At 58.2% G+C, this 27,430-nt stretch overlaps 3 protein-coding genes across 8 annotated transcripts in view; 1 reads left to right on the top strand and 2 right to left on the bottom strand.

The window, feature by feature from the left end:
• Nucleotides 1-2,605: 2,605 nt before the first annotated feature.
• On the bottom strand, nucleotides 2,606-8,559 carry LOC138416113 (uncharacterized). 3 transcript variants are annotated; one of them, XR_011247545.1, is made up of 6 exons: nucleotides 8,119-8,559; nucleotides 5,871-8,019; nucleotides 4,919-5,111; nucleotides 4,667-4,766; nucleotides 4,074-4,183; nucleotides 2,606-3,722 (listed from the first exon to the last, which is right to left on the bottom strand). XR_011247545.1 is itself a non-coding variant. In XM_069544871.1 (2 exons), exon 2 carries the CDS (start codon nucleotides 7,979-7,981, stop codon nucleotides 6,986-6,988), a length of 996 nt encoding a protein of 331 aa, XP_069400972.1. In that variant the 5' UTR covers nucleotides 7,982-8,019; nucleotides 8,119-8,559; the 3' UTR covers nucleotides 2,606-6,985. The 3 variants fall into 3 exon arrangements, 1 of the variants encoding a protein (XP_069400972.1); XR_011247544.1 differs by having other exon boundaries at nucleotides 2,606-4,183; XM_069544871.1 differs by having other exon boundaries at nucleotides 2,606-8,019.
• Nucleotides 6,781-12,793, bottom strand: LOC138415837 (uncharacterized). The gene is made up of 7 exons (XM_069544383.1): nucleotides 12,743-12,793; nucleotides 12,543-12,643; nucleotides 12,407-12,491; nucleotides 11,948-12,181; nucleotides 11,078-11,209; nucleotides 10,337-10,514; nucleotides 6,781-8,614 (listed from the first exon to the last, which is right to left on the bottom strand). Exons 1-7 carry the CDS (start codon nucleotides 12,791-12,793, stop codon nucleotides 8,526-8,528), a joined length of 870 nt encoding a protein of 289 aa, XP_069400484.1. The 3' UTR covers nucleotides 6,781-8,525.
• Nucleotides 12,599-27,430, top strand: part of PRDM16 (PR/SET domain 16) — a 338,117-nt gene continuing 323,285 nt past the window's right edge. For all 4 annotated transcript variants that reach the window (XM_069544868.1, XM_069544867.1, XM_069544866.1 and 1 more), the window contains exon 1: nucleotides 12,599-12,984. In XM_069544868.1, coding sequence (XP_069400969.1) covers nucleotides 12,948-12,984 — 37 coding nt within the window. In that variant the 5' untranslated portion in view covers nucleotides 12,599-12,947. The remainder of the gene's footprint in view (nucleotides 12,985-27,430) is intronic.

The raw sequence follows: 27,430 nt of genomic DNA, 5'->3' as shown, positions 1-27,430 counted from the left end.
ACAGAATCTCCTTGAACTTCTCAACAGAAACCTTTGAAGTAAGAAGACAATGGAGCCAAACTCTTAAAATTCTGGATGAAAATCATCTCCAGTCTAGAACTTTATACCCAGCCAGGCTAGCATTCTGGTATGGTGGAGGAAAGACCTTTCCAGACATGTGTTGTCCTAAAAAATGTATTTTCCAGTTTACCAGAAGTTACTAAAGGATGTGTTCCACCCCAAATAAGAAAGTAAGCCAGAAAAATACAAGCACTAAGGAGCAGGAGATGCAGAGGAATAATTCCTCAGGGAATAATAGAGCTTCAAGGACTGTGACTATGGGCAGGATGTCATGGGCCATATCAGAGCAGAGAGAATAAGGAATCAGATGTGAGGACCATCATGACCAGTATGCCTACAGCCACTGTTCCCCAGATTAACTTCGGGGAGCCTGGCTCAGACCTATATCATGACCTCACTTGTCTTGACCACAGATGGATGAAGGTCCTGCTCCTTCATGTATGAGTTTCCCGTGGTTGCTACAACAAGTTATCACAAACACGGTGGCTTAAAACAGCACAGAGGTATCATTTTACTTTTCTGCAGGTCAGAAGTCTGAAATGAGTCTTGTTGGGTGGAAATCAAGGCACTATTGCTTGGGCTGCTCTCTTTTCTGGAGGGTCCAGAACAAATTTTCCTGTCTTTTCCATCTTCTACAAATGCTGCCTGCCTTCCTTGGCTCCTGGCCCCTCCCACGAGCAAAGCCAAGTCTGTCTGAATCTTTCTGCTCCATCTACCACATTTAAAGATACGGCAGCCAGCCACGTAACCCAGGAGATGCTCGCCCTACTTTGAGATCAGCTGATTAATCACCTTAATTCTGTCCGCAACCTCAATTTGCAGCCTCCTCCAGCCCACCGCCCCCAGTTGAATTCCTTTCCCTCTCCCTCTTTCCTTTTGCTCCAGCACTGGATTCTCTCACCTCTGGGCTCTGCACTGGCTGTTCCCTTTGTGCAAATGCTGCTCTGCTCGATGCACACGTGGCTACTTTCTCACTCACTCACATCCCTGCTCAAACACCACCATCTCAGAGAAGTCTCCCTGGGCCACCCTCCTGGGAATTGCACCCTCCTCACCCCTGACCCTTCACCTCTCTTCCTTATTTCCATAGCAGTGCAGCCTCCCACTTGCTGAATCTGGCTTGTCACTGCCTCCCCATGAGAAAGGGAGCTGGGTGATGTGCGGGGCTATGGGGGGAGCTTTTGTGTTTCAGTCACACTATATCCTTGAGGTTATGACTGCCCTGGCAAATAGTAGGTATACAATGAATGTATGCTCTTGAATGGATTTATCGCCTACACTGCGAGGTCTGGGCACCTAACCTTGTGTGTGTGTGTGTGCCTGTGCTCAGTCATGTTCTACTCTCTGCAACCCCATGGACTGTAACCCACCAGGCTCCTCTGTCCATTGAATTTTCCAGGCAAGAATATTGGAGTGGGTTAGCACATCCTCCTTCAGGAAATCTTCTCTACTGAGGGATTAAACCTGTGTCTCTTGCATTGGCAGGCAGATTCTTTATCGCTGAGCCACCAGGTCAGCCCTATTTTCCTGCTGGCTGTTGGCTTCCAAATGAAGGTCTCCTGTCGACACCTGGGGCTGGAGCCGAACTTGAAACCTTCACCTGTTGAGATGCCACAGCTGTTCCTCCCACAGCTAGGCAACCACGGAACTGTGCTCTGTCTCTCTGGACTTACCTATTCTGGACACTCTGTATCAGTGGCATTCTACAACATGCGGCCTTTTGTGACCAGCTTCTCTCACTGAGCACCATGTTTTCAAGGGCCCTCTGTGCCGTAGAGGGTACAAGGACTCCACTCCCTTCCATGGCTGAGGAGGACACCACGGTTTGGATTCACTACGCTTCATGTACCCACTACTGGGTATTTCAACATTCTTCAGTCATTTCAACTTAAGATGCTGTCAAATCAGTCAATCGTATAGGAAATCAGTCCTGAATATTCATTGGAAGGACTGATGCTGAAGCTGAAGCGCCAATACTTTGGACACTTGATGCAAAGAACTGACTCATTGGAAAAGACCCTGATGCTGGGAAGAATTAAAGGCAGGAGAAGGGGACAACAGAGGATAAGATGGTTGGATGGCATCAGCGACTCAATGGACATGAGTTTGAGCAAGCTCCAGGAGTTGGTGATAGACAGGGAGGCATGGTGTGCTGCAGTCCATGAAGTCACAAAGGGTTGGACACGACTGAGTGACTGAACTGAACTGAACTGAAGCTTCTGTGGCTGGTCTCCCATTTTCAGGAATCTGTCTTGGGTGATAAAACTGGAAAACAAGTCAAGGAGATGGTTAACACAAATACCTGTGGGTTGGGTACCTCTGGTCTGGTTGAAGGGGATGCAGTTAGGGGAAGGGGCTATACAGAGAACTTTGAAGAAAAATTATCACAAGCTCATGCTTCACCCAGGAGCTGGGGCCAGTGCTCATGTCATACACTCCAGGCGTGCACATGCAGTCTTACACACTCACCCATCTGTGTGATCATTTCAAAACGGAAAAAACTTTAAAATGAACATAAAGCTTTTTAAACATATGTTCTCAGTAGTGATTTTTAAATAACAGATTTATTGAGATACAATTAACATAGCACAACAGTCTCCATTTTTAAGTGGGCTGTCTGGGATGTCCCTGGCGGTCCAGTAGCTAAGACTCTGCTCTCCCAACACAGAGGACCCGGATTTGACCCCTAGATCCTGCATGCTGCAACGAAGACTTTGCATGCTGCAAGTAAAGATCCTGCACACTGCAATGAAGATCCTATGTGCTGCAGCTAAGACCTGGTGCAGCCAATAAAATCAAAAAAACAAGGAAGACTTTAGTAAATAAACAAAGTGGGCGTCTGTTTCCAGAACATTTTCATCTTCCCAGGAGGAAACCCTGTGCCAAGGAAGCAGTCACCTGCCACGTCCTCTCCCCTACCCTGGCAACCACTTGTTTCTTTTCTGTCTCTGTGGATTTGCCCGTCCTGGACGTGGTAGGGGCATTCTACAAAGGTAGAATGGAATGGTACGTGACCTGCTCTGACTGACTTCATTCACCAACTTCGTGCACACTGTGGTCCATATCAGGGCTTCATTCCTTGCTGTGACTGACACTTCTCCACTATACGGAGCGACCACATCTCATCTCCCCATCACGGGTGCCTGTCGCGGTCCTCGCTCATTTCAACGTGATGACCCTGCAGCGAAACTCATCCTAGGCTCTGAGAGACCCCCAGAGCCCCCAGCTTCTGCTGGAGTCTGAGCAAATCCTTCAGGAAGCCTTAACAGTCTTTCAACTTAGAACCTGCATTTCAAAAACAAAGGCTTGAAATGCCATCTGTGGCATTGAATCCGTGCTCACCGTTTAGAACCGGTTGCGCTGATGCAGGGAGAGACCTTTCTGATGTGCTGGGCGGAGCAGAGAAAGAGAGCAGCCAGGATGCCAGCACTGCTTTTCTTATTTTGCAAAAAGCACACACACACAAAAGGAGAGTCACTAACCGCTGATTTGATTGGGAAGGCAGCCTTCAGCGAATGACATCATTGGGAGAACATAAATCTTGGTTTGTATGATTTATTTATGTTAAGAAATCCACATATGATGCTGAGTTTTCAATGGCTTTGTTTAAGTGATAGTTTTTCCTTTTTAGTGAAAGTTGGAGCGATGATAAACAGCTCCAGCTGTAAAAATTAAAGGCGGAGGTGAAGCCAAGGTGATTATTACACAAAAAAATCTGAGTTGGGGGGGCATTTGGGCCTTCTCTCCTCTAAAATGAAAATTACCCTCTGCCACCATGTGCCATGAACAATTACCTGCTGTTTATTAATTAACCTCTTTTAAAAGCACCACATTTCTACTTGAAACTGTTATTTCTCTAATGTGAAAACTGGCTTATTCGTGTTTATTAGAACAACCCTATCCCATGTGGTCCAGGCTCAGTGCACACTTAACTGACACATATATTTTTTCAAATGACACATTTCATGATTGGGAATTTCTTCCCAGAAGCCCAGATTCTAAGCCTGACTTACTTGAAATGTCGGCTCCACACCAGGCCCCCAAAGCCACTGGTCTGTGCCCCAGAATGGCCCTGGGATGCCCACACTGAGAGGGGTCCTGACTCTCCAGCAACAGCTAGACTCTGAGGAAATACAAAGCCTGGTGGCCAAGTCTTTCTGGACACAGGCAAATGAACATCTCAGTCATCATCAGGATCTCCCTTTGGAGCTCACAATTCTGGCAGGGCATGAAACCAGGAAAGGTCCCAGATGGAGACCCCCCCCCACTGCAGACATCCTTTGAGGGTCGCCCGGAGCAGGGCTCTGTGTCAGCCAGGTGACTCCCACTGTGCCTCCCAGGAAAGTTCTCGCTCCTCTGAGCACCAGTGTCTCCTTACTGTGGTCCCACGGTGTGCGATTAGGGCCATATGCACTGGGGTGGAGCCCAAGGGTGGGAGTGACTGGGGCAGCAGCCAGCACCCTGCCTGGCTCTGGAGCCCCAGTACCCCCGGGGCTCCATACTCCAGGCCAGGGAACTGAGGGACAGACCACATGTCTCCTGAGGATGCTCTTTCTGCCAGTGTCCACTGTCCCCAGCACAAGGCTGACCCCACCCACTCACTCACCCCTGAGCAGGTGGTCTTCCCTTTTTCAAATCGTGCATTGCACATCAGGGCATCTGGGTGGTTTGCTCATTGCTGCACCCCTGTCACTTGGCACAGGCTGCTGGATGCAGGGTGGGGAAAGGCAGAGGACAGGACGCTCAGGACAGGGCTGTGGCCCCGTGGCCACGGCCGGGAAGGTCACCTGGACCTCCCCTCCCCCATTTCTAGGGCTGAGATCAGCCTTCGGGGATCCCAGGGTCACTTTCAACTCACTCAGCCCTCTTCATTCATTCATTCTTTCGTTCACTGAGCTCCAAGCACAGTCCCAGGCACTGGGACTCCGGGGGAGCAGGGGGAGGGCAGAGTAAGATGCTCTGGAAGCTGCAGGTGTGCGGGAACAAACAGCCTTCACTTCAGCTCTCACCGTGTGACTGTAAGTTCAGGAGCCCCAGCTTTACCACGGCTTCTGATTGAATGAATAAATGAAAAGTCTGCACATGGTCTGAGAGCCTTGGCCTCTCAGCAGGCACATGGTGCCTGTGAGAGGCACTGAAGGCAGGGTGGGCCTGACTCTGGGAACCCATGAAGAGCTGCAGGGGGAAGGGAACCCACAGCTCCCAGGAGCCCTGTCCTTCATCCTGGTCCAACTGGCCCTCTGTGTCCCGCAAGGGAGCAAGGAACAGCCCTCCATGAATCCAGGTCAGAGCCCGAGGGACAGGCTTTGGTTCTGGGAGAGGAGGGGTCAGAGGGTGCAGGGAACCCTGCTGCTAGCCGTCCCAGCTCCAAAACGCCTGAGCTCCCAGGAGGCACCAGGCAGCACACTTGCCTGCAACTATGCCCAACACCCATTTTTTCGCCTCCATATTATACTGTGGGAAACTGGGATGCCCAGGAAGCTGGTGGGGGGCTGCCCCAGAGCCCCAGGTAGAATGGGGAAGCCTCTGGCTCTGACTAAGCTAAGCTCCTCTGATCTGCTCCCTGCCCCCCCCCCGCCCACACCTCCCCCCCCACTCCCCCCCCCCCCACAGCTGCCTGCTTGTCCTGGAAGGGAAGCAGGGGGCGTCATGTGTGAGTGGCAGGGGCAGTGCTCAGGCAGTCCCTCTGCTGCCCCCTACCCGGCAGGACATTCATAATAACTTCACTGATACCATGGTGGGGGTGGGGGGGCTCCCGTGAGTGAGGGGCTGCTACCCTAGTCCCTCAGTCCTCAGTGAGGTCCCCTGACCTGCCATTCTGGCCACCACTGGTCCTTCCTTCACCAGGGAACCTCCTGCAGATGTTTGAGGGCAGAGGGGGAGGGAGCCCCACTGCCTGGGAGGTGGAGAAGTCCTGGCAGGGGCAGCGAAGCCAAGAGCTGCGAGTGCCTGCTCCTTCCCTGCAGCCCCAGGGTTGTGGGCTCTTGGTGCCTGAGGCAGAAGCAGGCGGCTCTGCCCCAAGGGACAGGAATCCTCGACCGATTCCATCAGCTTCGGGTCAGGCAGCACGAGGGGTAATTTTTTCCCCTGCCTGGGGCGATCCTGGGCTCTTCTGTTTTCTTGCTTGTTCAAGAGAGCTTCCTGCAATGACTGGTTTAGTAGCAGGTAAAAGGGACCTGGGGAGAGTGTGTCCATTTGGTCCCCCCTGGCCACCCGATTACCCACCGCTTACCCTCCCATGGTCTTGTCCAGAAGCAGTGAGCAGCCAGGACATTTTGAGCAGGCCATGCCCCTCCCCTGAATGAAGGCATCTAGTCCCTCAATTCTCTCCCTTACGGCTCAGCTTCATAGTTTAAGGCTGATATTTTTTTCTTTAACTTTAATCTTTTGGCCCTGCATCTTGGCATGTGGGATCTTAGCTCACTGACCAGGGATCGGCTCTGCGCCCCTGCTTTGCTAGGCAGACTCTTAGCTACTGGACCACCAAGGAAGTCCCCAGGCTGATCTTTAAACCCAAGGTCATGCCCCAGTGCCCCTCCCAGGCACGCTCGCCACCGCCCCCCCCCCCCCACCGCGGCATATGGGGCCCGGGGGCGGGGGGGCGGTAAATTCCTTTCTAGGAGCTCAGCTGGAATCCTGTCCCCTCCCGGGGCAGTCCCATTACCCACCCTTTTCGAGATCTGGGGTGGCCAGTGGTACCGCCCCGAGAGTAGAAGCCTGTTGCCTTAAAATCTTTATGCACCCGGGGCCTCAAAGGAACCTGAGAGAACCGCCCAGGGCGAGCAACAACCCAGCCAGAGGCTGAGCGGAGACGCCTAGGCGCCAAGCGGGACCCTCACACCTCCACCATTGCGCCCGCGGAGAGGGGAGTTCCGGGGTGAGGGCGGCGGGGGGAGATGGAGGAGATGGGCGAGGGCGGCGATCGCTAGGAGCAACCTGGGCCCCTTCTAGTCTGTGCACGACAGCTGAACCCCACCGGCGCAAACCTGGCCCCAAAAGGTGGGCAGAACTGGGCCCCGTCGGGCGTTTTCCAGGTCCTCTCTCCCCGCCAATCCCACATCAACCCCGGGAAGGGCTCAGGAACATATGGCCCCGTTGCACAGGTGGGGAAACTGAGGCTCGAAGAAGCATCTCCCCGCAGCTCCTCCTCCGGGGTCACGTCTGCAGCGGGACCAAAGGAGAAATTTGGTTTCCAAACTAACGGGGTCGGGGTGGGAGGGCCAGGGACCAAGGTCCGGAGGAGAGGGCTTTGCAAACCGAGGCGTGGATTGCCGGCAAGCCGACTGGGGGAGTCTGTTCCGGTACCGGCGGCCAGGCGGTGAGCTCGGCTCTGGGGCGTCTGGGGACGCGGAGGACCGGCTGGCACCCAGAGGCTTCCGGGACTCCGACATCCGGAAAGCAACGCTGCTCGCCGTTTTCGTTGTTTCCAGGGCTCTGCCCGCGCGCAGCCAGAAGCGAGAGCAGAAGGTGGCGGCCGCGTCCACGCGGGTAGCGTTCCGGAGCGACCACAGTGCCACCTTTGCCGGGCGGAGCTCTGCCCGCGCCGCGGGGCCAGGGCTCTCAGGGGAACGAAGTTGCTCCCCGTGTGCACGGGCGGGCGGCCCGGGGATGCGGACGGTGAGAGGGTCCCCTTTCCAGGTGGCGCGGGGTGAACGCGAGGCTCAGAATCCGCGTAAACTGGACGACGGAATTCGTGAGCGGCTTTTGAAAGGCCCCAGGATGAAGGGAGAGACCGTGGGAAACCGATTCCGTTTACCGCTCTCCGGGGCCAGAGCCCGAGCCCGCGCGCGGTGAGTGGAGCCGCGCGACTCAGCCGCGGAGTTCGGCCCGCTTGGCGCGCCGCGGGGAAGGAGTCGCCGGGCGCCTCCTGCGCTTCCTGGGCCGCCAGTTTGGGCCGGCATTCCAGAGCCATCTCCCACATGGCTCAAAGGAGGGAGGTCAAGCCCACAGCCTCAATCTCTTAAAAAAAATAAAAAGAAAGAAAGAAAGAAAACGAAAGTCCCGGTTAAACGCCTCCTCCCGAAGCCTGGGCAGTCCCCAGCTGCGATTCCCAGGCACCTGCGTTCCTGAGCGGTGGCGCCCAGGCCAGGACTCCAGGACCAGGCAGAAGAACCAGCAGGCCCTCCCAGGAGGCAGCCCATGTACAGAAGACAGCGTCCCCTTGCCCCGGATCCGAACATCTGGGGTTTGTTCGGCATCTGCTGCATGGTTCACATTCCCGGGAAGTCTTGGTTAGAAGCGTCCGGACCCTCTCTGCAACCCACTCTAGAAGCCAGGAGTTGGTGTGGGTGCCCGGCCAGGAGGCATCTGCTCTGAGCTGCAGAAGGAAGGCTTTGGCACATGGCGTCTGAACTCGTTGGGCCAGAAATCAGGACCTGTGTCCTTTTGTCCTGTAACCTTGCCTGGGTCACAGCGAGTGCGTCTTGGTCTGGGGTAGGAAGAGGGTCAAACAGGGGCCTGAAATATCAGCCCCAGGGTCCAGGGAGGTGCCTGTGGTTCCAGGTGAGGCGCAGTGCTGGGGCAGCACCCATGACAGGCCGGTGTGGAGGTCCAGCTGGGGAAGAAAGGGCTCTGTGCGTTGTCTGTGTCCCCCACCCCCTTGCTGAACCAAACCCTGATCACCCCAGGCTGGAAGGCATTCAGTCCCCGAAGGGTCCCCTGCTGGGCTCCGAGACCATCTCTGCTTTCTTTTCTGTGTAGTTGGGAACCATACTGCTTGTCCCTAAGTGTCCCTCGTGGTCTTCCTCCTCCTGCTGCTCAAATAGGAGCCATTCCCATTCTGGGCAGAATGTGCCCAGAGAGGGAGACCTCTGTCTCAGCTGGACGCTTGGCCCAAAGTTGGGGGTAGGCCAAGGCTGGCGGTCTGGACCCCCACCTGGGGCAGCTCTGGAACTCGGAGAGGAGCCCCAGCTTAAAACTAATGGAGCTTGCTTTTATTTCCCCAGCTACTGTTTTTCAGAGCAAGAATCTGAGGGTGAACAAAACTTGACCTGGAATCTGATGGAGCCGGGAGACTAAGTACCTGAAGCCAGTGGTCAAGTTCAGCGAGCACAGAGGGGAACCTAGCAGGGTCACTGCATCTGGTTCGTAGGCTGCCCATTCCCACCTCCCAGCCGCACTCAGCAGAGGGGCTCTCTGGGCCTGAAGACCTCGAATGGACAGCTGGGCATATCTGACCCTGCACCTCCAGGCACACAAACCTCGCCATACGGACCTCCTCTCCAGAGACCAGGCCTCCACAAGTGGGCATGGGGCCCCTTCCTGGCGAGCAAAGGGACCCTCTAGCCCCGCAGTGTGGCCCCTGGGAGTGCATGACGTCTTAGTCTGGGTTTCTTGGGAGCCCCAGGCCCACAGAGGCTTCTGACAGCCCTGCCGTACTAACTTCACTTGCTCCCTCCCAAACCCAGCCTTTTCCCAAAGGAGTTCATCTGGTCTTGGGTCTCCAACCACACTTCCTCTCTTGCTGGGAAGGCTGGGAGTGGGCTGAGCTCTGGGTTGAAGCAGGATTCTAGACTGTGGCAGAAGCTGCTGGTAAAAGTCCCTCTCCCATGTCCTAGACCCCAGGGTTGAAGTCTGTTCCCAAACTTCATAGGGTGTAGAGCACACGGCTGCCCACACCCCATCCGCCCTCAGACGGTCTGACAAAGCTGGAAGTGCCCCTGAGGAGGGCACCAGGGACGGGGATGGGTGGCATTTCTGTACCCCAAACCCCAGCACGGGGTCCCCAAGTCCCTGCACCAGTCATGAGAATCCCCAAAGCTTAGCTCACTTTGAAAAATGGCCTTTCAACCTTTTAGTACCATCGAAATAAAAACTGCCCATCTTCTGCCTCCACTGGCCCGGCTTGTTTCCCCAAGACTCCTCATGTCAGCAGGGAGGGGTTAGTGGCGGGGAAGGGGGGCAGGACATGGAGCTGGCTGCCGGAGGACCTGTCTCTGATTTTCTCTGTTCCACCCTTTCACTCTCCAGTACTCTCCGTGAAGCCTGACCTGCTTGCTCTTGGTCAGGTCTAAGTCTCACCACGTGGGGGCAGGGCCTGGCCAGGCCAGGCCATGGCCTTGGGGACGGCCTGCCGGTGCTTCTCTAGTTGACAAGGCTAATTTGAGAGAGTGCCCTGGGGGGTGTCAGTACCTCAGCTGCCTTCCTGGCCATCCCTGATAGCTAGCTTACCCCTCCCCAAGCAGGCTCTGAGCTGAGCCCCTCCCGACCCTCCAGGGCCCTGGGGGACCACAGGAAAGAGACAAGGGCACCAAACGGCTCTCTGCAGGACACCTACCCTCCTTCCCTGGGCTGGCAGGCTGGCTGTCGAGGGAGGGTGTGATCCCAGAGTCTGAAGGGTGCTCCACAATTTTAATCACCTCCTGAGCTGAGGGAGGGAGCATGGAGAGGTCCTGAGTGAGCTGGAGCACCCCCAGAAGGAAGCTGGGCCTTCCTGACCTCAGGTCCTGCCCGGCCTTCAGGGTGAGAGAAACAGTGCAAAGTTGGGGATCAGGGTGGGGAAGGGACCCTCACAGCAGGCGGGTGTGCTTCACAGGAGCCACTGTAGCACCCTTGGCCTAAAGGAGCTGGGAGAATATGGGGTGCGGAGGTATGAGGGTGACCTTGTGTTTTCTCTGGCCAGTGCCCAGCCCTGTTCTGCTCTGGCTAGAGCCTGCGGTGGTTGGGTGGGGCAGACAGTTCCAAATGAAGGACTCCAGCCACCTTCCTCCCTCTCCCAGCGACTCTTCCCCTCACACACTCTGGGCAGAGGGAAGGTCTGAGCCCACTAGGACCTGCAGCCATGCCCTACTCCCCCTGCAAGTGCAAACTCCCCTGCAAGCCCCTGAGGGGCCAGTAGCAAGGCCCAGGAGCCTTCTGATCCCAGCGGTTCTTTGCCCAGTTCCCTAGGAAAGATGGTCAGGGTTTGGGACAGGACGAGGGGGAGGGCTGGGGGTGGGGGACAAGCAGCCGAAAGGCGGGTGGGCCATGAGACTGAGCTGCAGGTAAATTCCGCGCTGCCACCACGGGCAACACTCACCGAGGGCTGGAAACAGTGGAGGTGGCAGTTGGTGGGCACCAGAGCCGGGGAGAGTGCCTTCTCCATCCAGGGCGGTGAGGGGCTCCAGACTGGACACCCTCCAGCAGTAGGGGCTCTGTCGGGGTTGGGATCCTGGCAGGGAAGCAATTCGGACTACAGAGAGGCCAGGGCGGAAGGCCCAGGACACTGCCGCTAGCTTTTGACAAGCGGGGCTTCTTCGGGCTTCTCCTCTGGGGTAGCGTGGGCCATGCACCCTTCGCCATCAGGGTGCCTCTGCTAGGACTCTAGGGTCTCATGTTAGCTCCTTGGACACTGCCAGTTCACGTTCGTTATGGCAAGGGCATGGGGCTCCGAATGTAGATCCCAGAGGAGGCCCCACTGGTCTCACTGCACAACAAAGGGGAGGGGCGCGCCCGGACCCCCTCGGAGAAACAGAGACCCGCACCGCTGCCCAGGACCCCTCTCCGGCTCAGGCTGACTCTGCCGGCAGCTCCAAGTCCCAGAGACTGGCGGAACCCCAGTACTTGAAAGGGCGCGGGGATGTCAGCTCTTCCGTTTGCTTCCAATTCATTCTTGAATCCCAAACATGCTCGACAGGGCAATTCTCACCGTCCCCACCAGGGCCCTGGGCCCGGACACCCGGCCTGCGCCCAGCCTTGCCCCTTCGTTGCCGCACCTCCGAATTTGAGGGCTGCGGGGCAGAAGAAACACTCACCCAGTTGGCTCCCACCCGCACTCCGGCACCTGCTCCTCCGCCCGCTCTCCAGCCCGAGACGCACCTGGGCCGCGAGAGGCGAGGGGGACGTGTCCCCAGAGGCTCCGGTCGCTCGAGGTGGCCCAGCTTGGGCGCTCGCGCCGCTGGGTACTCACCTGGGACCGCGGAGGCAGGAGAGCGCGGGCCTGCCGGAGGAAGGCGAGGAGCGGGGCGCCGGGCTTTGGGACGGCTGCCCGGACGCCACCTCCCCAGTGCCCCGCGCGCTGCTCCCCGCAGCTCTGCGCGAGACCGAGGGCAGCGGGTCCGAGTCCCGCCCGCCGGCCCGGGCAGTGGCTGAGCGCGGAGCTGGCGGCGCTACCGCTGTTGTTTTTGAGCCGCGAAGCCCGAAGCTAGAGCGGTTGGGTGGGGGCGAAGGGGAGGGGGCGGGGGCCGGGGAGGCCCGAGGGGGGCGGCGGGGCCTGAAAGGGGCTTCGGAGGAGCCGGGTTCTGGAGATCGCGAGCCAGGGGCAGGGGCGGAGGGGAGAGCCAGGAGGAAAGCGGGCTGGGACTACGGTGAACGCGAAGCTTTTTAATTAGTAATAAAATGCAATAAAACGAAGCAAAACCAGCCAGACCCGCGTCCGAACTGTTGGCGCGTTTGCCCCCAGATCCAAGGAAGTCTTGAGGACAAACGCCGCCGCCACTCCATCTTCGGCCCAGCTGGGGCGGGAGCAGCCGCGCGACGCGACGCAGGGGAGGGGGGGGAGTCACCTCGCCTCCGGGGCCACCTGGGTCTTTTTAAAGTGTCCGGGGTGCGGGCCCCGGGCGGGAGCGCAGAGCACGGAATGTTTTCTTAAAGGGCCAGTTCCTAGCTGCGCGGAAAAGGGGGGGGGAGGGAGGGAGGGGGCGGGGGGGGTGAGAGATAAGTGAGGTGAAGACCGGGAAAGCCGAGGAGAGCCCCCCAATCCCGCGCCGAGGAGGCGGCGGCGGCGGCGGCGCGACGATGAAGACGATGAATACATTGCAAAGTTTTTTTGGCCCCGGCGAGGGGTGTCAGATTGAGTGCTCTGTGCGCATGTGCGAAGGTGTCCAAACTGACAATGCTGGGGAGATGAAGATAGTGTGTAGCTGCTTCTGGACTCAAGGAGGAGGAGAGAGGTTCCGCGAGCCGACACCATGCGATCCAAGGCGAGGGCGAGGAAGCTAGCCAAAAGTAAGTCTCCCGCGCTCGGCCGCGCCGCGCCGCCGGGCCCGGGCCGCGGGCCGGGGCGTCCGGGCCAGGGGTGCGCGTCGGGGCGCGGCCGGCGCGCCTCAGGCTCTCGGCCCCCGGATCGGCCGCGCGGCCCGGGGGCTGCTCCGCCTCCCGCGCTCCAGGGCGGCCGGGCTCGGCGCGGAGGCTCGGGGCGCCCGGGCCCGCGCGCTCCCCGAAGGCGCCGGCCCCCTCCTCGCCGAACCCCCTCCCCCCCCGCCCCCAGTGTCAGGCGCTCGGGCCCGGGAACCCGAGGCGCGCGGTGGGGGCCGGGGAGGGGGGCGGAGGGGGAGGGCTGGGGGTGGAGGGGAGCGAAAAGCGAAAGTTAGTGAAAAGTTGACGAAAGGGGAGAGCAACTTTTTCCTCCTCGCTCGCTCTCTCCCTCTCTCTCCGAGTGGCTCTCAGTCCTGGTCAAATCATATTCCGGGCTTTTGAAATAGTGGGCGCTAGAGCACCGCCTTTGGCGTCCGCCAGCCGGGCGCAGAGGAGGGAGACCCCGAGCCGGGGAGGGGGCGGAGGAGGGGGCGCGGGCCGGCGCCCACCCGGCTCCGCGGGCGCAAAGGCAGGGATGTTGTCGGCAGGATAGCCACAGCCACTGGGAGAGCAAAATGGAGATGTTTCCCTGGGCTTGGAACTGTGGTCGTGAAGTTTATTCCCAACTGGTGCCCCGTGCGGCGGCGGGCGCTTCTCTGCGGCTCCGGCTGCCCGCGCGGCCGCCCCGGCGCCGGTGCCCCCAGCAGGAGGGTCCCCACCGGGCCGCCTTCCTCCCCGCCGCCACCCCGATCTCGGCCCTGCTCGGACCCTCCCGCTACCGCTCGCCTGGCACAGCCCCGAGGCCCGGCGGGGACTGAGCTGCCCCCGGCGAGACTGCCGGGTCCCCGGTCTTACTTTCTCTTTCGCTCCGTCTCGGGCCGAGCCCCGGGCTCCGCGCGCACAGCCCGCCGCCGTCCCGGTCCTCGCCGCCGGCCGGGTGCGCTCACCGCCCGCCCCGCAGCCCGCCGCGGCGCCTAGGGCCGCCCGCGCACCCTCCGCGCCCCGGTTGCTGGCGCCATTCACTGCCAGGCCCACCGGTCCGGGTCTGCGGCCCTAGAGGCAGGCAGGTGGGGGCAGCGGCGCCGCGGCCCGGCGAGCGCGGCTCCCGAAGCGCGGCCGCGGCCCGGCTGCAGCGAAGCGGCGAGCGTCGCCGGGAGCGTTCTCGGCGCTTCCAGCTCTCGCCGCCCCCTCCTCCCCGGCCGCCCGCCCACTCGCTCCCCCTTGGGAATCCCTGAGGGACCCGTTCCCCTTGGGAATCCCTGCGGGACCACCAGGCCGATCAGTCCGCTCCTCCTGGGCCAGACCCTGCCCGGCCGGGCCTCGCAGCGCCCAGGGCCGAGCCCCCAAACATGAGCTCAGGGGGCGCGAAACTCACGGCAGTTTTCCGAAGAAGTTCTACCCTCTCGGTTCGGTGGTCGGCTGGCTCGACCCGACAGCCCCCGCTCCACGCCCAGTTGTAGGCCGCGCGTCGGGCCCGCGGGGGAAAAGCAACTTCCAGCCTCCACAGGACGCCCCTGGACCCGCCGGCGGCCGCTGGGCCCCTCGCTGAAGCGCCCGTTTCCAGTCTCCTGTGCCAAGTGCTCCTGGCCTCGGCCTCCCTGGCCTTCTGTGACCTCTGGCCCCTCTTGGTGCGAAAGAGGCCCTGTGTTTAGTGGCTGGTGCGGCTGGACTGTGTGTGTGTTACCTGTCCGCCGGAAGACGCGTGGAGTGTGCGTGTTCGTGTGTATATCGGGGTCTGTTTGTGCACCGCGAATCTTCTCAGTGACTCGGCTCCCCGGCGGCAGGCCGCCCGGGTCAGACTCCCTGAGGAACGGCCCGAAGGTGGAGTGAGAAAGTGGAAGGCGGCCGAATTCTCGCCCGGCCTTCGCTGCAAGCGAGAGGCCGGCTCCCTGAGCTCGGCGCGGCCGCGGGAAAGTTCCGAGCGTCCCCCACCCGCCGGTCTGGCCCACAGCTCTCTGTGTGCTCCACCCAACACAGGTGGGGAAGATTCCCTGCCTGGCTCTGCTCGTGGCCTAGAGTGGATGCCTGGCATCGACCTACAGCCTGGCTCAGCGGCGGCGGGAGAACTGGACTCAAGGGGAGGGCAGAGCACAGAGTTCCCTTTCCTGGGAGTCCTTATGGAGGAAAACGCAGCTCCAGGCAAGTCTGTCAGACCCAGATCCCAGCGAGCTCTGGGAACTCCTCCTCCTGGGTCGCACAGCTAGGACAGCTGCCCCCAGCCCTCCCCAAGAAGATGGTTCAGGCAGGCAACGGGACCTCACTGCCTGCTGGACACAGAGCACTGCGTCCACCAGGAAATTTTATTTCTTTGGACGATATTTTTGCCAGATGTAGACATCCCTGGGGCCTGACTCCATTACCTGAATCCCCAGGGCAGCGGGGCAGTCCTGGTGCCACCAACGGAACCTCTGCCTCCAAGCTACATCCTGCCAGGGTCGGGGGCTGGGGGAGGGGAAACAGGTCCTGGTTACAGGGCCACTGTGCTGCACTGGGCTGTGCCTGCAGTCATGTGCCAGGCATGGAAGGACAGCCAGGTTGCGGTGGTGGTGGGATGTTGTGATCCCCTGATTCAGAGCTTGGGGACTGCTCCAGACGGTGTATCTGGGGCTCTAACTTCATTTGTGTGTCCCCAGGACCCCTTTCCAGGGGCTCTCTCCTGCTGAGTCTGTGTTGGGTGAGCTGGTAGCACCTTTGGAGCCCTCACTGGGGGCTCTGAGTTGCAGGGGCAGAGGCCACTGGGGCTCTCAGACCGGGGCTATGGGTCAGCTGCTGGAAGCCCTCTGTCTCAAACTGCCTGGGAAGGCTGATCTGGGTGAGGACAGATCTGGCAGGGTCCCCTCACACTCGGTGGGGCTTGACTGGCCAGTGGGAAATCAGGCGTCCCTGCCCTGTATTTAAAAATGAAATGGCACACAAAAGCTTTGTGTTTCTGGCGCTGTTGGGAGCCAGGTGGGCAGGTCAGCACAGCCATCGTGCCCTCCTGACCTCTTCACAGCACAGCTGGGGGACCCTGTGTGAGGGAGGATGTGCCCCCAAAACTGTGTCCAGCCAGGGCCCCCATGAGAGCACCCATGAGGCCTGATCCCCATGGAGGCAACAGACCCCAGAGTCCTAGATACGGTGTATTTCAGGCCTGGGAAGTTACCGTTCGCAGCTGCCAGCTACCACCTAGCCTCTGGGATGGGGGTTGGGGGGGAGGTGGGGGCTGCTACCCCTGCTACCTCCTTGGAAAAGGGTCTGTGTGACAGGGTTGGGGAGACTGGCTGCAGGCTGAGCTCCCAGCCGGTTCCTTCTCCCCAGCAGAAACAGACCAGTCTCCCGACTTGCTGGGCCTAGCCCTTCTCCCACCCTGGGGGAATCCTGCCCCTTCCACCAGTCCTCTTCCAGGAGCTGGGACAGCAGCCTCCCATCTGGACGCCTGGTAGGGCAGCAGCGCCAGGAAATGTCCAACGGGAGTCTGGCGGCTCTCCCCGCTTCGGACGAAAATGCGGAGGCCGCGGTGGAGGGGCGGGGTACAGGGCTGGCGGCCAAGGCCAGGTGCCCCGCAGCGGTGCGCAGATGGCCCTCAGCCTCTGGCTGGCCAGGGGCCCCTCGGATGTGCCGGGGCAACGAGGCCTGCGGGAGGGGAGATGCGGGTTCATGGCATGACCTCCGCCTGGGGCTACCTGGGGGAAGGGGAGCCGCTGGGCCCAGGGGCTGCTCAGGACCACTGAGCCCCATCACCTCAGGCTGCTCAGGGCTGTCGGCTTTTCCTCTCAGCTGCTGGCCTGGAGCAGGTGCGGGCTGAGCCTCCCCCACCCTCCAACGGCCCCAGTTCACCAGGCAGCTCCCCTCTGGGCAGAGTGCGGGACTGGGGACCCAATCTGGCGATTCTGTTGAGAGGCCTGGTGTGGGTGGTGGGGCCAGCCCAGGGGTCCCATCAAGGAGCCCCTTCGGGGAGGCTCGCCAGCTTGCTGGGCCTCCGTGGGTGTGATTAACCCCCTGTTTTATTCAATTAGGAGGCAATTAGGGATCCTTGGGGGCTGGGCTAGTAATTAAGGTGCCATATAATTAGAGTTTCAACAGAAATTATCCAGGATTAAAAATCTTGTGAATAATTTCGTTTAAAAATTTCAAATAGCGTTAAATACAATTTATCAGGTTTTGAATCAAACCCGTGTAACAAGTCTTGGATGCTGCAGCTCACGTAGCTGGTGCGGGAGGACAAGGAACTGCCGGGGCACCGTCCCCGCGCGGCAGAGAAACTTCTGGAGGCCAAGGGAACCAGTCAGGCCTCGCCGCGGGCGCGGACTCCGGCTGTCCCGGGCTCCAGACGGCGCGGGCGGGGGCGCGGGGCCTGAGGACCCGGGGCTGAGCCGATAGTCACCGCGGCTTGGGGTTCTCCGCGCACAAAGTCGCTGCAACTACGGCGGGCGTTGCGGGGCCCGCGTCTACACGCGCCCGAGGGGTCGGTGGCGGTGGCTCCGTACGCCCGAGCGCCCCTGGTCTCAGCCCAGCCCTCCTCTTCCGCGGCCGCAGTCTGGCCCCAGGGCTCTCAGCCTCCCTGGATTTCCTGGACAGAGAAGGGCGGCCTCCTCAACCCTCCCCATCCCCCGCCCCGACTGCTGACCCTCGCCCAGACTCCGAGGGCTGCAGACCGTGTGCGGTTCCAAGTCGCTTCGCGGATCTGGGACCCGAGATACGTGCGAGCGCGCCCGGAAGACTAGCTCTCAGTTGGGCGGGTGCGGGAAAACCGAGGTGAGGGTGGAGGTTCGGCTTTCCAGGAGCGGTCTCTGCTTTCCGCCGAACTTGGCGCTGGGGCTGCGCGCACCTGCAGGGAGACCCCTGAGCAGAGCAGGCTGCAGCCTGAGCCGCTGCCTAGATTTCTGTCACCGCCGCAGCCGCGGGGAGACGGGCCTGTAGAGGTGTTCATGGTCCACTTGGGAGACTTCACTCACCCCCTTGTACTGACCCTGAGAAGGATATGGTGAGCTGGCACCATTTTTCTGGGTAAGAAACCCAGGGCACAGAGAGGTCAAATAACCTGACAAGGTCACACAGCAAGTTAATGGTGAAACTGAATGTCACTTTAGTAAAGCCCTCCAGGGTTTTCTGTTTAGTACCCTGCCTCCCACCAGGGCACTGCCGGCTGTAGTTAATTCCAAGGATTTTTTTTTTTTAAGTGTATCAGGTTTTAAGAATTTTCCCAGGGCCAGTGGTCAGCTTGTAACAGGTCTATTTGTAAAAAGCAGAGAAGACATCCATGTGCATACAGCTTGTGAATGCAACTGGCTACTTTCAGCCTCCTTCAGACTGGATTCTTTCCCTACCCAGGACTGGACTCTTCCACTTTGCTCTCCCTACTCGGGCTGGGCAGAGGCCTTGTCTGGGTGTCTTTAGCCTTGGCTCTGCGAGTCCTCTCCCCAGGACAGGTGCAAGAAAGCTGGAACGTTGACCAGGGCTTGGTCTTGTCTGCCCCCCAGTTATTGCCTTTTGCCTGAGCCACACAGGGGGTGTTGGACCTGCTGGCTCACCTTCCTACCCCCACTCCCACCTCAAATCTGGAGGGACGTAATCCTGCCCCTCCCCCAGGCAGTGGGGAAGAGGAGGAGCTGTGGTCGTGGACCGGACTGACCCACAGGGCTGGCGGCTGCAGTTGCAGGTCCAGCCGGGAATCAGCCGCTGTTCCTCAAATCTGGGCACTTCACAGGCTCCAGCCAGGGCCACAGTGGCCATTCCAGGCTGGCCAGTGCTCCTGAGCTCTCGGGGCTCCCAGGGCATTTCTGGGTGGCCTCTTTGGCTCTGGCCACTCTCTTGTCTCTGGGTTTCCCCAGCCAGTCCTCCTCGGTCTGGAGGTGCTCTGACCAGGCTGCGGCCTCTCTCTGGACTCCGAGGAACAATGCCCTGGGGCTGCCGATAGGAGTGTGCCGGCCTGAGATACATATTTGTTTAATAGTTAACATTCTGTGAAAAAAAAAAAAAGGGAAGAAAGTCAGATTCTGGTGAAGGCTTTGCTTATTTTATATCCACTATAACTATTTCTGTCCATGAAAATTGGCTTAATTATATCAATGGAATGTTTCTTTTTCAATTCTGTATGCAATTAGTCCATCTTGCCGGCTGCAATTTATTTTAATAAAAAAATAAACCAGTGGTGTGTTCAGTTCCTCATCCCCTGGGGACAAATGCGATTGGTGTGTTTAATTTCATTAACTACAATGCGGCCTACTGGAAAAATGTATAAAATCAGCTTTATACAGCTTAAACACTGGCATTTGAAACAAATCATTATTGCATTAGCTGTCACACTGGTAATTCTAGAATCTAAGGAAAAAAATATATTATGGCTGTTTTTATAACCCTTTGCAAATTCACTGTTAAAATAATTTATAATCATTTTAAAACATAGCTAGGTCCTGGTGAATATTTTATCTCCTCCAAATAAGGCTCCGCGTTACCCTGTGCACGTTCTCTGTCTGAAGAGTGTGCCATTCCCAACCCCGAATACGCATCTTTCAGGGTGGAGACAGCAGAGGCTGTCTTTAAACAAACCTGATGAGTGCCAGCTCCCTTTTTCATTCTAGCCTGACCCTGCCCTTGAGGTGGAATGGTTGACACAGACGCATCTGAAATTTGTCTCGGGGCAGAGGGCACCCCAAGATGCTGCAGAACCCTCAGCATACCCAGCTTCCCCCTCCAGGCCCCGCAGGTGGGAGGAGGGGGCCAACAAACAGGCTTTACAAGCGTGGAAGCAAGGCCCCCTATCCCGTGCCCGGGGTTCCTGAGCTCCAACCTGGAGAAGTGAGAGCAGCCCTTGCCATGCTCATCTCTGAAAGAGAACCAGTCTCCCCGAGCACCCACTTTCTGCTTCTGCAAAATGAACTTGGTCAGGAAATTCACGAGAATTGTGCTCCTTCTCAGTGGGTCACACAATTCCAGGATGGTGTGTGCATCCTGTCCAGTGTGGGGCACGTAAGGGGGTGAGCCCCAGATCACACGCACATGTGCGAGCGTGAGTATGTGTATGTGTGTGTGTGTGTGTACGCGTTGGGATCCATGTCGCCCTTGGAAGTCCTGGCCCGGCCTGAGCTGCTCTGCGGCACGTGGCAGAGCAGGCTTGCTCCTCGCTCCCACAGGCGTGAGGCTGGAGATGCTCAGAGGCATCTGTGGGAGGGATGTGGGCAGAGTGCAGGGCCCCTCTCACCTGCTGCCTCCTGATTCTGAGATACTTTTAGGAGACTTGAGTCAGGCCCCAAAGCCCCTGGTTCCCCAGCATGCGGATGGGGAGGGGCAGGATACAGCGGCTCAATCTCCGTGCTCCTGTCATTGTCCAGCTTCTGGACCATGGGCTTCCCCTGCGGGGGCGGGGGGGGTGGTGTTGCCTTCCCAGTCCTAGGAAATGCCAAGGGGCATTAACAGGAAGAAAATAGCCCAGGAGGCTCTGAGACCAGGGCTGCTGTCCTGATGTGGGGAGAGAGGGGTTCGTGGAAGGTGCAGGGGTTTCCTAGGAAGGTTCCAGAAACATACTCGGGCCCTTCTGGCCACACTGAGAACTGTCTCCCTGTGCTTCTGCCTCTTGACTCCCCTGGATAGATTCAGGTAGATTTGTTTTTTGATATAAACTTTATATTCCATAATGAATTTTGATGTGTAGGGGGACCTAGCACCTCCTCTCTGGGTCTGAAGCCCCCTCCTGTTTCTCAAGGAGGTGCCTGGAAAGGGTGGGCCAGGAGGACCCAGGCTGGGTCCCAGACTCCCACCAGGCTCTGGGGACCAGGCCATGTCACCGTGACTGCATGAGCCCCTGGTGGTCGTCAGGCATGAGGTCTGCTCTTTTTTCAGGTTCTGCTGTGTTTGTTGAGAAATGAGTGTCTTTGTCTACTTTCTGACTTTAGAAAGAATAGCAGAGCTGCATCCTTGGTGCAAATAGCAAGGCCGTGCCTGAGGGGCCACTGGATGCTGCTCCTGAGGCCACATGGGGGCCTCAACCCAGAGTCAGCCCTTGGGCGGGTTTGGTGACACATGGTTCTCAGGCCTCAGAATCTGCACTCCGTCCACGCCGACTCTGGGCTGGCTGTGTCCCCCTCTTGACCCCTATGCCTGGTGCAGCTTAGGATTATCAGACCCCCACCTTCAAAGCCAGGAAAGGTAGGCCACCTGGGAAAGTGAAAGTTGTGACTCAGTGGAGGGACTGTGGGGTGTGGACATGTGGGTATTTGCCTCCTCCCTGGTTGCCTACAAAGAGTATGGCACAGAAGGTTCTGGAAGGGAGCATGGTGTTTGGGGAGATGAGCCTCAGGGGGGCTGGTGGTGCTGAGTCCAGATGTCTTCCTCCAGGTAGACAGAACCGAGTGTCAGTTTTACCTCCTGGGCCTGCTTGTAGTGATACTTTGCTGGTCCTCTGCCTGCCTCCTCCTTGGGGGCTGTTTGGGGCCATGACAAAGTGTCCATGTCAGCGCTTTGGTTCTGGCCATCAGCTCAGCCAGAAAATAAAGCCCACGTGGTCCTTAGTTCATGATTTTATTTTCAAGCTGAGTAGCATAGGTGCTGGGGTCTGTTTTGGCCCCTGATGTCCAGCTGGGCCCCTCCCTCCAGCTCCCCCCGTCCCCCCAGCCAGGCCAAACCTCTTCCATCCTCACTTCCACCTTTGAGGCTTCAACAGCTGGGGGCATCTGCTGGCTGTCTTCTCATCAGAGGCCTCCCACGTCCTACAGGGTCAGGTCTTCTGTCTGTTTTGACGGCACCTCTCCATCCGTTGGTTCATCTCTGCCTGCTGTCTGTGGGCCTCCTATGTGCTTGATGCTGAGAAGTGCCCAAGTTCCCTGGGCAGCTGCAGGATGCTTGCCCAGGGTGGACTCCCCTTCCCCAGAGGAAAATGTGGTGACGTCACTGTGCTCTGGGCAGTGTGGCGAGGCTGGGAAGTGCGGGCCACAGACTCCCTCCAGACTCTTGGTCCTCACTGGCCCCAGCAGGTCCTTGCCCTGGGTGCTGGGCCTCTGTGTCTGAACTGTTTGGATGAGAAGTGAGCCCACAGGCTGCCCCCACCTCAGCACATTGGGAGACGCCCAGCTCTGGGATCTCCAGGGCCTTGGGTCTGTGCTGATGGAAAGTTGCTGGACCCCCAACCAACTATTCTGTTTCAAGTTGTAAAGGCCAGAAGGGAGAGAGGGACAGAGAGGGACGGAGGGGTGCGGAGAAGACAACTCCATTTCTGTCATTGCTTCCCTGAGAGCCTCCCCCGCCCCGGCTCCGAATCCAGTGACTCAGCTGAGATTTGTACAGCGTTTCTCTGTACCGATGGCAGGCAGGGCACCTCCGGTGTTTGAGTGCAAGTGGGAAGTGCCCGGCTCAGCCAGGGATGATGGGAGCTGAGTAGCAATTATTTCCTGGGACGCTGTTTAATCCCGTGTCTGTGTTCAGGTGCTGCAGGTCAATACTATACCCAGATATGGATTCACATAACAGGCTCCCATCTAAGTTGTTCTTTCTCGCTGTGTCTCCGAGGGGAAGGAGCAGGCATTTAAAAATGCTTAGACATTGGTATCTGCTCAGTGGGCTGTAACGGCTTTTGCAGAGATGCCTGGTCACATTGGTCTTAAAACGTAGAAACAAAGAGCGAGAATCAGGCTCACTGGGAGCCCGCGTGCTGACCGCAGGACAGCCCTGGGGTCCGTCCTGCCTCCTGTGTGCAGCCGAGCAGGGGGGCCCTTGTTGCTCGCTGGCACCGTTTTGCCCTCAGGTGACACTTCCTCTGGAAGGTTCAGAGTGAGGCCACATCCTCAGAATTCATATTTTCCCCTTGTAGGGTGCTTCCATCCTCCATCCAGGGGAAGCAGGTAAATCAGGTCCTGACTATGTTGGAATCTGTGTCTTGGGCCTGTGCCGAACTGACAGCCATTCCCAGCCCCCAAATTCAGACGTAGCTGCCTTGTTCCCCGTGATGCCTGCTGTCATCAGAGTTGGATCAAGGGGTCCTGGTGCCTCTTTCTAGCTTGCTGCCACCTGCTCACCCTGCGATACCTCCCTGGGAAGCCCAGTCTTCTTTGCAAACCACCCTCAGCTTATCCCTGGAAAAGCCAGTGCATTCTTGAACTGCCTGAAAGTCAGGTAGCATTTTGCTGGCCAGAGCCGATGCAACTCGAGGGAGACAGGGCCCCTGCCCTGCACCCTTCCTCCGGGCAGTGAGCTGAGACGGTCTCCAGGGAACGTGCGTACCAGGCCATGTGTGTGCTGCATGTGCGCACAGCTGTGGGCACCACTGGGTGAGCCTGGATCTGCCGTCCAAATGAGACGCACCTTCAGGCTGTTCTTTCTCATCAGCAGCATGGCACCTCCTGCCCGCTCGTACTTTGCAAAGACCCCCCCTCACTTTCACTGTCCCCTGATGCTGCTGAGCTCCCCAAGGCCTCTGAAATGGGGGTTGTGGCCGCCGGGCCTCCTGGCCCAGAGCCGTTCGCAGCTGTTTGTTGTGTGAGCAGAGACGGGAGAAGTTCAAATGTGCGAAGGGGCGATGTGCGAGCACTTTGCTGCAGTTTATAACCCCCACAAGAAACAAAGAGGAGCGAGGGCTGTTTAGATAATCCCGGGCCCTTGCGCTCACATTTAGAAAAATTAGGCCCTCTTGAAAAATTACAGAATTATGCTGCCAGTGTCAGGTTCCGAGATAATGATGTGTCTGTGTGCGAAAATATTAAATTGCAATAACACGCCCGTGAGTACCTCTCTGAATAGGGTATTCAGTTCCCAGCTTGGGCTGAACATAAAGCTTGTGACTGACAGAATACAAATGGTGTCATAAAACATTGGGGGGTTTACAGCCGGGCTCCGTCTTTCTGATCGGCTTCTCTATCTTGGCCCATCCAGCATCCTTTCCTTTAATGAAACAGCCCGACGATGTGGCTAATTATTTATTTATCACATTAGCAGGAGGAAAAGCTATCACAGACAGATCAATTTTTCACTGGAAGTGATTTTAAGTGACTTTAAAAATAAGCCCCACGATGGGCTGCTTGGTTCTGTCCTTCGGCCTCTCAAAGTCCACACCATCCGCTTCGCTGATGTGGTTGGTAAAGCATCCATTGGCTGCTCCTCCAGCTGAACCTATGCAGCCTGGAGCCAGCCCAGCGCACTTTCTGACCAGGAGCTTTTTATAGGTTTCCGTGCAAAGAACCGGGGTCCCCGGCTTCTTCCAGGAGAATGTAATGAGAGCAGCAACAAGTAACCCAAGGGTGATGGGAGGTTTTTCATGGTTTCCCGGGGCCTGCAGAGACTAGCGTCTCTGACAATAAATAAGCCGGGTGAGATGGGGAGGCTGGGCCTCGATGCTTGATGCTTGGCGCTCCCATGTGTGTTTACCAAGCTCGTGCTTGTGCAGGAGTGTGTCCCCGGGGGGGTGGGGGTAGTTTCGGTGGCCGTGCATTTGGCTGAGTGTCGTTATGAACAAAAGGGCTAAAAAAAACCAGTGGAAAGTAAGATTGCTCAGAAATCCCTGGGCAGATTGCCGGCCCAAGGGGGGGCTCTCGTTTCACGGCTGGGAGTCAGACTTGCAAAGCGAAGGGGCCCCCAGTCTTAACTTTCTCTGCATCGAAGGTGTTAATCTTACCTTCCTAAGGTTAGATAAAGCCACCCGAGGCTGCTGTTGGTTATCAGATCTCTTGGGGCAGGCCCATCTCAGCTGTGCCACTGGTCCCTGCGGCCGGCAGCCTGGATAGGGAACCAAGGTCTCCATTTACCCGGGGTTTTAGGTTGCCTCCAGATCCTGATAGACTAGCCTCGTTCAAAGAGGAGGGGCCCATGGCCATGGCGAGGTGAGAAGCCCATTACCAAAGCCTAAGGCCTTTCTGCTCCTCTGGGAGACCCCTCTTTGACCCATAGACTCCACGTGGCCGAGTGAGGGGAGGGCCAGGCGTAGGGGGATGCCGCCTTGAGTTTTCTGACAAAGAGCCCCTGATTCTTTATCCACCAGACAGAGCACAAAGCTTGGCCTCACCTGGAGGGCCTATTGGCTGTGGGGAGCGGGTAGAGAAGCCCCGGTTCAGTGAAGTCTGTGCTGGACTCGGCAGGACATGGGCCTCCCAGGGTGGTGGTCGCCAGCAGTGGGCGCAGCTTGGCCACAGGGGGCACAGGAAGGGCACTGCTGGGTTGGAGTCACATAACTGTCTTCCTTAAAGCAGCCCCCAACTGACACTGACCGAACCTGCAACAGCAAAACAAGCCGAAACCTCTGCATCCTGCCTCCCTGGAGACAGAGGCCTCAGGGCCTTGGGCCAGCTGTCAGACCTGGGCCATGAGGCCAGGGTGCTGCGGGGATGGGGGAACACCCCAGAAATTGGTACCAGGGGCCCATCCATCCTGCTCCCAGCACTGCGCCTGCAGACAGTGGGTCAGCTTTTGGTGTTTCACTCCCTAAGTACAACAGGGTGAGCAGCTCCATCACTTAGCTGACCTTGGACCAAACCAGAGGAACCAGGTGGGGCCACAGTGAGCTGTGTGTTGGTACCCAGGGTGGAAGGCTGGCCATTGGGACTCCGGGCTGCCGGGCAAAAGGAAGGGGGTTGGGGTGTCTGGGAATGTGATAAAAGCGTGTGGCGCCCTGTGGTCTCCAGGAGCCCCTCTAAGCCAGCTGGACCTGTGTCATGGGGACAGTGGCCCATCCTCACTTGGAGACACCCTTGGCCATGGCAGAAACTGACAGGAGAGTTGCCCTTGTCAAGGGGTTTGGGGGCGACCAGACCCCGACCTGCTGGAGAGGGATGTGAAGACTGGGAGAAGGCCTGCAGATGCTTGGATACAGTATTATTATCCTTGTTTTCTCTGCAGGATCCAGGCTGTCTTAGTCAGTGGCTACTTTGGGCTTCTGGCATTTTCTTGCACTTGGCAGAAGCAGATTTGTGTGTGAGTAGGTGAGTTGGACACGACTGAAGGACCAAGCACATACGCACACCCATGCAGGTTTGAACAGTCTCCCCCAGGGGCCTCTGGATGGGCCTAGTGATTAAAAATCTCATTCAAACCCTGTTGTGATAAGTGGAGAGCCAGTGAATGCGAGATGCCTGGGCAGGTCACTGGGCCCTGGGAGGAGGAGTCCGGCCACCTTCACGAGGAGGTCTGGAGGGGTGTCTGGGGTAGCTCAGGCCGGGGTGCTCTCTGTGGGACCCAGGGGGATATCTGTGCTGGGTTTGGGGGCTCCACCTCCTAGTTCTGGGAGGAGGGGAACCGGGGTGGTGGCAAGCCTCCTGTCTAGGGCTGCCCTCCAGCATAAGCCCCAGGCAGGGGACAAGCACCCTCTGGGCACTGGAGTTCTGAGCCAACCTTGCCTTTTAGGGTCTCCTGTTTGCTTTAGTTCCAGGGCATTTAGTGTGCTGAGTGGCAGGTCCCAAAGCTGAAAGCGAGCAGTGTCTCCGCCCTGGGCTAACACTCTGACCCCTGACATTGTGTCTCTGATATGGCCCATGGGGACACCCCGGGAATTCATTCAGGTAACCATGGGGTACTGGGGCTTCGCTGTCATCAGTCTGTGCAAGCGTTGCACATACGTGTGCAGGCAACATGTGCATACCTGCACAGGAACGTGTGTGTAGACAGACACACGCTCTGTGCACGTACATAGTGTGCATACATGTGCACATGTATGTACACGCACACAGGTACATGCAGCTGACACACACATGCGTATGCTTGCACGCATCGCACAATGCAGTGTATGTGTGCAACACGTGGATGCATGTACACAGGTATATGCTCATACAGAGTGCCCATGTGCATAGACATGGCTGCATGAACCAGACGCTGCTGTCAGTCTTGGATGATACAGGTGGCTGATACGATAGCAGAGAGGAGCATCCTTTGGGCAGGTGGAGGGGAGCCTCAGTCAGGGCGCTGTCACTGGGTCCCACAGGCCTGTAGACGGAGCAAGAGGAGAGGGAGACTGGGGCAGTGAATCTGAATGCTGGCTGTGGGCTCCCTGCAGGAGAGGGAGTCTTGGCATCTGCTCGGCCAGGCGGACCAGTCTTTCCCTCCTCCCTCAGGCCCCGGGGTGTCGGGGGCCCTTCCCTCTGGGGTGGGACAGGCAGTGGTCTCCAAATGCCAGGACAGGCTGTATCTGGTGTCATACAGACCCAGGAACAGGGGCAGAGGGTCCCCTCTGGCCCTTTCAAAGGGACATTCGATCTGAACCCGGGGGCCCAGTAAGGAGATTCCTGCGAACCCCTCGCTGATGGAGTCAAAAGCACTCAGCGGCTGGAGAAAGCACTTTGCAAGCCGGGCTCTGGCATGAGGCCCTTTGTGGGATTATCTGCCCCCCTGGGAGGCGTGGAATGCCGGGGGCGAGGGGCCACGCTGTATAGAGCTCGCGAGGCCGCAGATAAAGCGGGCTGCTTTCCGTGGCTGTTCTGTCGCC

The sequence above is a fragment of the Ovis canadensis genome, chromosome 12 (assembly GCF_042477335.2).
Source record: "Ovis canadensis isolate MfBH-ARS-UI-01 breed Bighorn chromosome 12, ARS-UI_OviCan_v2, whole genome shotgun sequence".
In the NCBI taxonomy this organism is placed as follows: Eukaryota; Metazoa; Chordata; class Mammalia; order Artiodactyla; family Bovidae; genus Ovis; species Ovis canadensis.
The sequence above is the reverse complement of the archived record's forward strand: the minus strand, read 5'-3'. Positions and strand labels throughout refer to the sequence as shown.